Consider the following 13,201-nt stretch of genomic DNA (forward strand, 5'->3'; position numbering starts at 1 on the left):
ATCAGGACAGTTCTACCGCATTGGCCACTCGCCCATCCCACCTCTCCACCCCCAAGGGCAAGACCCATAGAGAGCTCTTCGTGAAGACAGGAGGTGCTGGTCCCCTCGAGCAGAAAAAGAGTTCAGTTCCAGAGGCCTGGGCATACTCCTGCAGGCACCATAGGGAGGGGATCTGAGTGCCCTATGCTTCCTGGGGTCAGATGTCTGCCCTTACACCCCCTCACTCCCCAGGGCACAGGGGGAATGTCCTTATTCTTGCTGGACTTCTCAGAGGTTCTGAGGTAGCTGTCCCATGAGTATCTCATTTTGACCCCATCCTAAACCAAGCCAGAATATTAGCAGCTTAGGTAATTGTACATGTGATTTAAAGCAACAATTCCCAAAGGTGGGTGCACATCGGAAGGATTAGGGAGATTTGTAAAGAGAGAGGCTGCAACCCCTTGACACATGCTATATCAAAATTTCTCAGGTGAGGTCTGGGGAATATGTTTGTTGTTGTTGTTGATTTTATTTTATTTTTCACAAATAATACTTTTTATTTGTCACCCTTAAAAGTCTGAATTTTAACAGAGTCTTGGTCCAGTGGCTTTTATCCACCAGCTTGTTCAACTTTAGCCCCTGTCTCTCCCCCAGTGGTTTTTCCAGAGCCACTACCTTCACCACATCCTCTCTCCATCCCTATCCCACGATGTTAATGAAAACATCGTGGACAGGACAGATTGGCAAGCCTTTCCTGTTTTCCAATGCTGTCTGGGATCAATTTATTGACCACTTCTTTCAAGTCATTTGTCTACAACAACTCCTCTGCCCCCACCCCGTCATGATTACCATCATCTTCTCCTAGATTTGGCAGACCTGTTGGTGCTAAGCCTAAGAGGTCTTCCATATCCGATTGTTGCCTCTTTTTAGTAAAACCAACGCAGAATAGATGAAGCAAATAGCCATTGGTAGTCTTGACATCAGCCTGAGCGTCAATCATGGTCTGCCATTTTTTTTTGACCATGGAACACATTTTGTCACGGGTAAGATCCAGGCAATGGAAGTGAGTCAGGCAGTTTTTGCCCTGGAGATCTTCAGTAATTAGCTTGAATTTTCTAAATGCAACTTCAGCACTCTGCAGATTAGCAAGACTCACTTCAAATGCACAACCCTTGAGGCTATCACAACCCCACACAATTTTGGTTTCTTGCATCCTTGGGACTGGTGTTTTTCCGTTATTTCTTATATGGAACATATAGCTGGTGTTTTTACATCATACCAGTCTTATAACACGAATCAAGCACTCTCTTCTTGGCTCCCTTTTTGCCACTTTTTGTAAAGTGACTATTCTTGCCAACCACCTTAGTGCTGCTTAGAGAACCAAAAGGGTGAAAGCGCAACTCTGGTGAGAATTTAGACTTAAGGGGTGTTAGCACACAAGGGATGCAGGTTTAATTAGGGTGGCCAGACAGAATCTCACCAAGAAGGTAATATTTAAGTGAAAGATTTTGAGCCAAGGAGCAACATAATTTGGCTTATATTTTAACATTATCAGTCTGGCTATTGGGAATAGATTAAAAAAGGCAAGAAAATAACAGGGAGACCAGAGCAATCCAAATGAGAGATGATAGAGGTGAACTAGTTTCCTAGTTCCGCAAACTTGGTGGCTTAGGACAATACATATTTATTCTCTTACAGTCCCAGAAGTCAGAAGTCTGAAATAGGTTTTATTGGGCCCAAAACAAGTTGTTGGCAAGGCCAACAACTCCAGAGAATCTAGGGGAAAATTGGTTTTCTTGACTTTTCCAGCTTCTAGAGCTGCATTTGTCACATTCATTGGTTAATGCTCCCTTCTTCCAACTTCAAGCTCCGCAGTGGAGCATCTTCAAATCTCTTTCTGCTCCATCTTCCCATTATCTTCTCTTTTCTGGGTCCAGTCTCCCTCTGCCTCTTGTAAGGTACTTGTTACTGCATTTAGGGCCTGCCCAGGTAACCCAGGATAATCTCAAGATCCTTAGTTTAATCATATCTGCAGAGTCTATTTTGCCATATTCACAGGTTCCAGAGATTAGAACCTGGATATCTTTCAGGTTCGTTATTCAGCCTAACAGAAGAGGCTTGGACCAGTATAGAAGGGACAGACATGGTGAGAAATGAGCAGATTCTTGGATTTGTTTTGATGGTAGAGTCCATTGGACTAACTTATAGACTGAATGTGGGATATAAGAGAAAGAGAGGAATCAAGGAAAATACCAAAGCTTTGTGTCTGAGCAATTATAAGAAGATAATTTCTGCTGAGTGTGGTGGCTCACACCTGTAATCCCAGCACTTTGGGAGGCTGAGGCAGGCAGATCACGAGGTCAGGAGTTGGAGACCAGCCTAACCAACATGGTGAAACCCTGTATCTACTAAAAATACAAAAATTAGCTGGGCATGGTGGCACGCACCTGTAATCCCAGCTACTCAGGAGACTGGGGCAGGAGAATCACTTGAACTCGGGAGGCGGAGGTTGCAGTGAGCCAAGATCGAGCCACTGCACTCCAGCCTGGGCAAGAGTGAGACTCTGTCTCAAAAAAAAAAAAAAAAAAAAAAAAAAAAGAAAGAAGAAGAAGAGAATTTCTATTTATAGAAAAGGTTATAGGAAAACCATTTCTTTGAGGAGAGTGGATGGTTTAACTATTTGTTTATGTTAGCATGTCCAGGGGCTCATGGACATATTAAGTTTGAGATGTCCTACCCAAGTGGGCATATTGAGAAGGCAGCTGATATATAAGCCTCCAGTTCAGGAGAGAAATTAATGCTGGAAACATTAATTTGGAAGCCTTTAGTGTGCTTTTAAAGCTTCAAAATTGAATGAAATCATGAAGGGTGTGAGTGTGAATAGAAAAGAAAAAACGTCCCGGGACTGAGGCTTGGAGGAGTCCAGTGGCTCAAGGTCAGATAGAAAAGGAGGAATTAGCATGGGGACCCAAAAAGGAGTAGCCACAGCCAGAGAGGTAGGACAACCAGGAGAGGGTAGTGTCCTGAGGCCTGGTGAAGGCAGGCAATGGGGGCTTGAGGTGGGAAGGACAGCTAAGCTCTTGGAGGGAGATGGGTACTCATTGGACTGAGGGCACATCTCACCAACTCTAGCACCCAGTACCTTCCCTTCCCGAACACGCACACACGCACACACACACATGCACACACACAAATACCGTCCACCATGAATATTGTTTCTAAGCAGTGCAGCTCATTGAGCAAGGCCTGCTTTGGGGGCAAGGGACCCAGATTTTCTCCCATAATTATCCAAACAGGTGCTACAAAAACAGTGTCTGGCCAAAGGATCAGAGAGTATCTGTAGTCTCTGGCCTGAACCCCTGCCGTGATGCCCCAAAGCTGTAGATCTTGTCTCATAGATCCTGTCTCCCTCGACCCATCTGTGATTCCCAGGGACAAGTCTGTCACTGTTTTTGGAAAAGGAAAACATCTTAAGCAGTAAGGACTCCATCTGCTTGCCACCCACTGAACAGCCTGGCACAGTTATACATTGGGTGCTCAGATCATTAGGTACTGAGTAGAGAGCAGCAGCTGCACTGATGTCACCCACAGGGCGATTCCCCCATGAGGACTGCTATTCTGAGCCATTATTTTCATGGTTTAAACTAGAATGCTCACTTTATATAGACCCATTATTACAAACATCATATATGAAACATTCATCAAGTTTACAGAATCAATTTGAAGGCAGATCCTACATTATGCAATCTATACTAGATTATCTTGAAACATCTACATAACCATGCAGCTTAGGAATCCCCATGGATACCAGCTTGGATAGATTCTCTCTTCTCTCCTGTCCTCCTTTCTTTTCCCTCCTCTCCTCTGCTCTTCTCCTCCCTTCTCTTTTCTATCTCTTTCTCTGCCAATTTCCCCAGAGCTTTAATTCATTACTTAGACCACTGGTTTGCCAACTTTGTTGCATATTGATATTATCTGGGGAATTTAAAGAAATACTGCTGCCTGAGTCCAAGCCCCAGAGATTCTGGGTCTTTTTGTTTGTTTTTGTTTTTGAGATGGAGTCTCACTCTGTCACCCAGGCTGGAGTGCAGTGGCGCGATCTCGGCTCACTGCAAGCTCCGCCTCCCAGGTTCACACCATTCTCCGGCCTCAGCCTCTCTGAGTAGCTGGGGCTACAGGCGCCTGCCACCGCGCCCAGCTAATTTTTTTTGTATTTTTAGTAGAGACGGGGTTTCACCGTGGTCTCAATCTCCTGACCTCGTGATCTGCCTGCCTTGGCCTCCCAAAGTGCTGGGATTACAGGTGTGAGCCACCGCGCCCGGCCCGAGATTCCGGTTTAATTGATCTTAGGTGTGAGCAGGGCTTTGGAAATGTTTAAAGCCCCTCAGGTGATTCTAATGTGCAGCCAGGTTTGAGAACCAGTGTCTAAGTAGTGAGTTCCAGTGCAATATCCTAAATGCCATGGCAGAAGGAGCTGGCTCTAACTCCCTGCCCTGACTCTCCCTACCATTTCTGGTTTATAAGACAAGAGATTTGGTGTCAGTTTACCTGATCTGAACACCACCAATAGATGCAGTGGATTCTGCAATGCTCTGTATCTTCCAGATTACATGATCCAATGGGGGCTCTGATATTCTACATCTAGCTTTTTAACTTCTCTCTACGACTTTCCTCCTAAGACACTTTCAGCCAACTTTTTATTTCAGCGACATCAGAGCTCCAGCTGCAAGTTTAGGTCCAGTTGTAAGCAGTAGGAGAAGCAGGGTAAAGGTGGACAGAAATATTCAGAATATGCACACACAAACACACACACAAAACCAGTAAATCAGGCTTAGAAATGGAATTCTGCTGGTGTAGAAATCCTCTGGAGAGAAGGGGCCACCATGCCCCAGTATATCTGTTTTTGTGCCACTTGTTTAGAGAATTATCGGAAAAAACCTGGGTCCCGTGCCCTCAAAGCAGGTCTTGCTCGGTGAACTGTGCTGCTTAGAAGCCACCTACCTCCTCCTCCCTTCCCCCATCTAGGATCCGTAATTGGCAAGATCTAAACAGCAATATGCTCAGGGTAGACCCAAGAGTATTAAATGCCATAACTTTCAGGCTCTTTCAAAATAAAAGTTGGCACAAATTTCCAGAAAGCAACTTGGTGATACGTCTCAAGAGCTTGAATTATGTACAGCTTATATCCTTTTATCCAATTATATCATTTCTTATCCTAAGAAAATAATCAGAGATATGATCAAAGATTTTTGTATAAAGATCTCATTAAAGTGTTATGTATAATTGCAAAAAATCAGAAGTAACTGTACACATAATGTAAAATATACAGATTATTAAAGGTTATGTTTTCAAATAATTTTTAACAATGTAAGAAAATGCTCAAAATATAATGCTAATGAAAAAATGTAGGTAAAACGACTAATTTTATAGTTTAATCCAATTGTGGATATATACACCTATTTGCAGACCGAAAAAAACTACAGATATACACTAGACCATTCACAGTCACTATCTGGATTGTGTGACTGTGATTGATTTCTATTTTTTTTTTCTGGATTCTCTAAGCTTGCATTACATCTACAGTCAGAAAATAAAAATGTTATTTCTTTTAAATGAAAAGAAGGTTTTGGCTAGGTGCAATGGCTCACGCCTGTAATTTCAACACTTTAGGAGGCTGAGGTGGGAGGATCATTTGGGTTCCAGAGTTTGAGACCAGCCTGCACAACATAGCAAGAGCCCATCTCTTCAAAAAAATAATTTTAAAAATTAACCAGGTATGGTAGTATGTGCCTGTGGTCTCAGCTATTTGGGAGGCTGAGGTGGGAAGATTGCTTGAGCCCAGGAGGTGGAGGCTGCAGTGAGCCATGATTTTGCCACTGCACTCCAGCCTGGGTGACAGACTGAGACCATGCCTTAAAAAAAAAAAAAAAAAAAGTTTCATTTCTCACATGGCACTGAGCTTCTATCAAAGGCTGATCTCTGAAGTGACCCTAATCATCATCATCATCTCCCTATCACAGCCTGGGTGCCCAGTGAGGAATTCCAAGAACTTCTAGTTCTAGCTCTTAGCTACCCCTTGAGTCCCACAGAAGTTTTTATGAGGGTGAGCCAGAAGAGCATTTAGTCCCTCTCATGACGTCCATCTGAGGGCTCAAATGTGCTTGCTGAACAGAGGATCTGTTTCGCTCCAGAGGGTGTTTACCAGGTAAGGACGCGATGTCATTCATGTGATTCTGCAGCATTGTGAACTCAGTGGGAGCCTCAGGAGTTGGAGAGATCTTGCCCAGACATATAAGAGTTCATTTATTCCTTAAGTCTAGTATTTATTAAGTGACTTCTGTGACCAGTCAATGCTTTCACTTATTCTGTTAACACTGTTAAGGGTTGTTCCTTGAAGGAGCTGGCTGATGGGGCTGAGAAGAAGGCCAGTTTGGGTCTAAAGCTTGGGGCTCCATGTGGAAGAATGGAAGTGGATTCTGCCATGCTAAGTAGTTTCTTGGTAGGAGTTTGGGATCAGAGTTTCCCCAAAGGGCCCTCTCTCTGTTTCTTTAGATGGAGGTGATTGTTGGTGACTTTGGGATTGTGGTGGTGCCCCGGGATGCAGCCGACACAGACCGAATCATGAATCACTCCTCAATACTCCGCAAATACAAAGTGAGTCCTCCATCCTGCTAATGCATCTGTGATATGGCCCTTCTCTGAGAGTCCTGGCAGCTGGAGGAGTGAGACCGCAAAAGGAGTTTAGTGGGAGGGACTGGCAACTGACTCTCTCTGCTCTCTCCTCAGAACAACATCATGGTGGTGAAGGATGACATCAACCATCCCATGTCTGTTGTCAGCTCAACCAAGAGCAGGTATGTTTGACAAATGGCCAGAGAGACTTTAGTCAAACTGTCTTGACTTTCCTCCATCAAACCTTTCCTCCATCACATAACTAACACATAACTTTCCTCCGTCAAAGATGACCCGAAGATTCAGGCAGACATCTGCCGCCCTGGTGTTTAGCTTCCTGTTTGGACCTCGTTTGTTCCCAGCCATTTTACCTTTTTTTTTTTTTTTTTTTTTTGAGACAGAGTCTCACTCTTGTTGCCCAGGCTGGAGTTCAATGACGTAGTCTCGGCCCACTGCAACCCCTGCCTCCTGGGTTCAAGCAATTCTCCTACCTCTGCCTCCCGAGTAGCTGGGATTACAGGCACATGCTACCACGCCCGGCTAATTTTTGTATTTTTAGTAGAGATGGGGATTTCACCATGTTGGCTAGACTGGTCTCGAACTCCTGACCTCAAGTGATCTGCCCACCTCAGCCTCCCAAAGTGCTGAGAATACAGGCATGAGCCACTGTGCCCAGCCCCAGCCATTTGCTTTTAAAAGGGGGGACAGTCCATTAGCTAGTCTTAGCTGCTTTAAGGGGAAAAGAGGGTGTTTTCAGTTGTGGACTCTAGTTGGAGGTACTTATGGAATAATATTTGACAAGGGTACAGGCTAAGCTGCCAAAACAAAAAAAATCCAATATTCAGAATTTTAAATGTTAGATGTTTAGTTCCCTCTTACTGAAGTCAAAGATGGAATCTATGGCCTTGTCCATATGAAGCTTCCATCTCTGGGTGCACAGCTGCTGCAATGGTGGCTCTTCTCAGCCAGTGGAAAAAGGCAAAGTGAAGCCTATGGCAAGAAGATTTGTCTTTAAGGTGACCCAGAGTTGCACATACCACTTCCCTTTGTATCACACTGGCTCAGGGGTGAAGGATGGCTGGGAAATAGACTTTGCAGCTAGGCAGCCACATGCCCAGATAAAACTCAAGATGCTCTATTACTAACCCAAAGAAGGAAAGAATGGGTATTAGGGGTCAGTTACCAATTTCTACCACAAATCCAAAGTGGAAATGTTGAGTGGAATGGTGAAATACATGGAATATAGAGGCTTAGAAGTGTAAAACTGAAAGCCACGAACATGCAAGTGTCAATTAAAATTCTAGATGTGGACAGGCCAGGCGTGGTGGCTCACACCTGTAATCCCAGCACTTTGGGAAGTTGAGGCAGGTGGATCATGAGGTCAGGAGATCGAGGCCATCCTGGCTAACACGGTGAAACCCCGTCTCCACTAAAAATACAAAAAATTAGCCGGGCGTGGTGGCGGCCGCCTGTAGTCCCAGCTACTTGGGAGGCTGAGGCAGGAGAATCGCTTGAACCCAGGAGGCAGAGCTTGCAGTGAGCCAAGGTCACGCTACTGCACTCCAGCCTGGGTGACAGAGTGAGACTCCATCTCAAAAAAAAAAAAAAAAAAAAAAATTATACATGTGGACAAGCTCACAGAAAGAGTCAAGAAGAGAAAACTATGGGGAACACTGCAAACATTTTAGCATTTAATAGAAAGTGAAAAGGCAGTTAAAAACCACCAGCAGTGGTGGCCCAGAAGCCAAGGTGAGAGAGGGGACAAAGATGGAGAGCATTGCCATCTGTGTCACATCTTTCAGAGAAATCAAATGAGACCAGGACTTTAAAAAGTAATTGCCTTCTTCCCTGGAAGGCAATTACAGAGACACTCACAAGGGTAACATCCACTGTGAGGTGAGGGCAGAAGCAATGGGCAATAAGGGGAGAGGGGCAGGATGTGGTTCCAAACACGGCTGCACATTAGAGTCGCCATGCAGAGTTACACAACAGTACAAATTCCTGTGTCCTGCCCAGTCCCACTGAGTCAGAATTTATGGGGGGTGGGCTTAGGAATCTGCTTCTGAGCCATAGGTACACACACTTTTTCAAAAAGCTTAACTATGTGAGGAGGCACTTAGGGACCTAGCTTGCAAGGTCAGGGTGTAACCGCCCAAGGGGTTCACCTTGCTCGCTGCCTAGACAGAGCAGATTCATCAAGACAGGGGAATTGCAATAGAGAAAGAGTAATTCACGCAGAGCCGGCTGTGCGGGAGACCAGAGTTTTATTGTTATCAAATCAGTCTCCCTGAGCATTTCGGGAGCAGAGTTTTTAAGGATAACTTCATGGGTCGGGGAAGCCAGTGAGCCAGGAGTGCTGATTGGTCAGAAATGAAATCATAGGGAGTCGAAGCTGTCTTCTTGCACTGAGTCAGTTCCTGGGTGGGGGGCCGCAAATTCAAATAAGCCAGTTTATTGATCTAGGTGGTGCCAAGCTGGTCCATCAAGTGCAGGGTCTACAAAATATCGCAAACACTGATCTTAGGAGCAGTTTAGGGAGGGTCAGATCTTGTAGCCTTCAGCTGCATGACTCCTAAACCGTAATTTCTAATCTTGTGGCTAATGTTAGTCCTACCAAGGCAATCCAGTCCCCAGGCAAGAAGGAGGTCTGCTTTGGGAAAGGGCTGTTATTGTCTTTTTTCAACCATAAACTAAGTTTCTCCCGAAGTTAGTTCAGCCTACACCAGGAACAAGGACAGCTTGGAGGTTAGAAGCAAGATGGAGTCGGTTAAGTTAGATCTCTTTCACTGCCTCAGTCATAATTTTGCAAAGGTGGTTTCAAGGGCAGTGCATGCATTGAAAGGCAGTGAGCTGGTCTCCAGCGAGGTCTCATAGGCAGGGCTCAGATGCCTTTTAGAATCTATGTATGTGGAGGAGTATATGAATTTTTAGAAATAGTTCGTTTGGGTCTGACACCTAGACTATTGTGTTAGGAGAGAACAGGAAGCAGCCAGACCAAGGCTGGAAAAAAACTGCGCAGAAGCCAAAATGTGTCACTGGAGTCCTTTATACCTGTTGGTGCCTCTCCTCCATGGGCTCCTGTAGGAAGGAAAAGATGCAGTGAATCCCAAGAATCCCTGGAAGAGGATTCATACTCTTGAGGCCAGCATGCAGAGGAACCCAAAAGGATAAACTAAGGATAGTTCTAAGAGGAAAGCTTCTAACAATAATTGCTCACATTAAAACAGACGAAAGACCCCAAATAAATTGCCTAGCATTATGCCTCAAGGAACTAGAAAAAGAAGAACAAACTAAACCCAAAGGAAGGAAATAATAAAGATTAGAGCAAAACTAAATAGAGAATAGAAAAACCATAGAAAAAATTATAAACGGAAGAGTTGGTTTTTTGAAAAAAATAAACAAAATTGACAAACATTTATCTTGAAAAAAAGACTCAAATATATAAAATCAGAAATGAAAGTGTAGACATTATAACAGATGTCTCAGAAATAAGATGGATCATAAGGAATTATTATGAACAATTATATGCAAACAAATTTAGTAACATAGAGGACATGGATAAATTCCTTTAAAAAGATAATCTGGCAAGATTGAATCAGGAATAGCCTGAACAGACCAATAACAAATAGATTGAAGTAGTAATTAAAAACCTCCCAACAAAGAAAAGCCCAGGACCAGATGACTTCAGAGCTGAATTCTACCAAATTTTCAAAGAATAATTAATACCAATACTTCTTTTTTTAGACAGAGTCTCACTCTGTCACCCAGGCTGGAGTGCAGTAGCGTGACCTTGGCTCACTGAAACCTCCGCATCCCGGGTTCAAGCGATTCTCCTGCCTCAGCCTCCCAAGTAGCTGGGACTACAAGTGCCTACCACCACACCCAGCTAATTTTTGTATTTTTGGTAGAGACAGGGTTTCACTATGTTGGCCAGGCTGGTCTTGAACTCCTGACCTTGTGATCCACCCACCTCAGCCTCCCAAAGTGCTGGTATTACAGGCGTGAACCACTGCACCCGGCCTATACATTTTAAACTCTTCAAAGAAATACAGCTGGAAGGAATACCTCCTAGCACATTCTACGAGGCCAGCATCGCCTTTGATACCTAAGCCAGATAAAGACACCACAAGAGGCCAGGCACAGTGGCTCACGCCTGTAATCCTAGCACTTTGGGAGGCCAAGACAGGTGGATCACTTGAGGTCAAGAGTTCAAGATGAGCCTGGCCAATATGGTTAAACTCCATCTCTACTAAAAACACAAAAATTATCCAGGCATGGTGGCACGTGACTGTAATCCCGCCTACTTGGGAGGCTGAGGCAGAAGAATTGCTTGAACCCAGAAGGCAGAGGTTGCAGTGAACTGAGATCATACACCGCTGCACTCCAGCCTGGGCAACAGAATAAAAAAAAAAGACACCGCAAGAAAAGAAAACTGTAGGCCAATATTTCTGATGAGCATTGATGTAAAAGTCCTCAATAAAATATTAGCAAATTGAAATCAACAACACAACATGAAGCTTAGACATGATGATCAAGTAGGATTTATCCCTGGCACACAAGGCTGGTTTAACATATGCAAATCAGTCAATGTGATACATCACGTAAATAGACTGAAAGATAAAACCACATGACCATATCAATTGATGCCGATAAAGCATTGGACAAAGTTCAACATCCTTTCTTGATAAAGATTCTTAACAGTTTAAATATGGAAGGAAAGTTCCTCAACATAACAAAGGCCATTTTTTAAATTTTTAAATTTTTTTATTATTATTTTTTGAGATAGAGTCTCATTCTGTCACCCAGGCTGGAGTGCAGTGGCACAATCTCAGTTCACTGCAACCTCCGCCTCCCGGGTTCACACGATTCTTCTGCCTCAGCCTCCTGAGTAGCTGGGATTACAAGCGCACACCACCATGCCTGGCTAATTTTTTGTGTATTTTTGGTAGAGACAGGGTTTCACTCTGTTGGCCAGACTGGTCTCAAACTCCTGACCTCATGATCTGCCTGCCTCAGCCTCCCAAAGTGCTGGGATTACAGGCGTGAGCTGCCGCGCCCGGCAAGGCAATTTATTTATTTATTTTTTAAAAACCCACAGCTAACATTATAATCAATGGGGAGAAAATGAAAGCTTCTCCTCTAAGACCTGGTATAAAGCAAGAATGCCCACTATCCCCACTTCCATTCAGCATAGTACTGGAAGTACTATCAATAGCAGTTAGACAGCCAGGCGCGGTGGCTCACACCTATAATCCCAGCACTTTGGGAGGCCGAGGCAGGTGGATCACTTGAGGTCAGGAGTTAAGAGACCAGTCTGGCCAACATGGTGAAACCCTATCTCTAATAGAAATACAAAAATTAGCTGGGCATGGTGGCTTGTGCCTGTAATCACAGCTACTCAGGAGGCTGAGGCAGGAGAATCACTTGAACCCAGGAGGCTGAGGTTGCAGTGAGTCAAGATCACAGCATTGCATGTCTGCCTGGGTGACAGAGTGAGACTCTGTCTGAAAAAAAAAAACCCTTAGAAATAAATTTAACCAAGGAAGTGAAAAATCTGTACGCTGGAGTATATATAAAACATGGATGAAAGAAATTGAAGACAACACAAATAAATGAAAAGTATTTCATGCTCATGGATCAGAAAAGATAATATTGCTAAAATGTCCATGCTACCTAAAGAAATATAAAGATTTAATGAAATCCCTATCAAAATCCCAACAGGGGCATTCATACTTCACAGAAACAGAAAAATCAACCCTAAAATGTGCTCAGAACTGCAAAAGACCCTGAATAGCCAAAGCAATTATGAGAAAAAAAAAGTTGGAGGCATCACACTTCTTCATTTAAAATTATATTACAAAGCTGTAGTAATCAAAACAGTATGGTACTGGCATAAAAGCAGACACATAGAGCAGTGGAATAGAATAGTGAGCCCAGAAATAAATTCAAACATATATGGTCAACTGATTTTTGACAAAGGTACCAAAAAAGCACAATAAAGAGAGGATAGTATCTTCAATAGATGGTGCTGGAAAAACTGGATTTCTACACTCAAAAGAATGAAATTGGAACTTATCTTACACCAGTCACAAAAATCAGCTCAAAGTGGATAAAGGACCTAAGTGTAAGACCTGAAACAATAAACAAAAACAGAAGAAAACATAGAAGAAAGTCTCCTTGACATTGGTCTTGGCAATTATGTCTTGGATGCCACACTGAAAGCACAGGCTACAAAAGCAAATAAATAAATAAATGGGACTTCAAACTAAAAAGCTTCTGTGCAGCAAAGGAAACAACCAACAAAATGAAAAGGCAACCTATGGATTGAGAAAAAATATTTTCAAATCATATATCAGATAGGGATTAATATCCAAGATTTATAAAGAACTTACACAACTCAAAATAGCAAATAGCAAGAAAACATATTACTCAACTAAAAACTGGGCAAAGGGGCAGGGTGTGATGGCTCATACCTATAATCCCAGAATGCTGGGAGGCTGAGGTGGAAAGATTGCCTGAGGCCAGGAGTTCCAGACATAGTGAGACCCTG

The 13,201-nt window shown here is 43.5% G+C and overlaps 1 protein-coding gene across 2 annotated transcripts in view; it reads left to right on the forward strand.

Moving 5' to 3' along the window:
- The window catches only part of NMNAT2 (nicotinamide nucleotide adenylyltransferase 2), a 178,393-nt gene that overhangs the window by 158,565 nt on the left and 6,627 nt on the right, over positions 1 to 13,201 (forward strand). For both annotated transcript variants that reach the window (XM_003264439.4, XM_003264440.4), the window contains exons 9-10: positions 6,532 to 6,633; positions 6,766 to 6,833. In XM_003264439.4, coding sequence (XP_003264487.1) covers positions 6,532 to 6,633; positions 6,766 to 6,833 — 170 coding nt within the window. The remainder of the gene's footprint in view (positions 1 to 6,531; positions 6,634 to 6,765; positions 6,834 to 13,201) is intronic.

Source organism: Nomascus leucogenys, chromosome 9 (assembly GCF_006542625.1).
Source record: "Nomascus leucogenys isolate Asia chromosome 9, Asia_NLE_v1, whole genome shotgun sequence".
Taxonomy (NCBI): Eukaryota; Metazoa; Chordata; class Mammalia; order Primates; family Hylobatidae; genus Nomascus; species Nomascus leucogenys.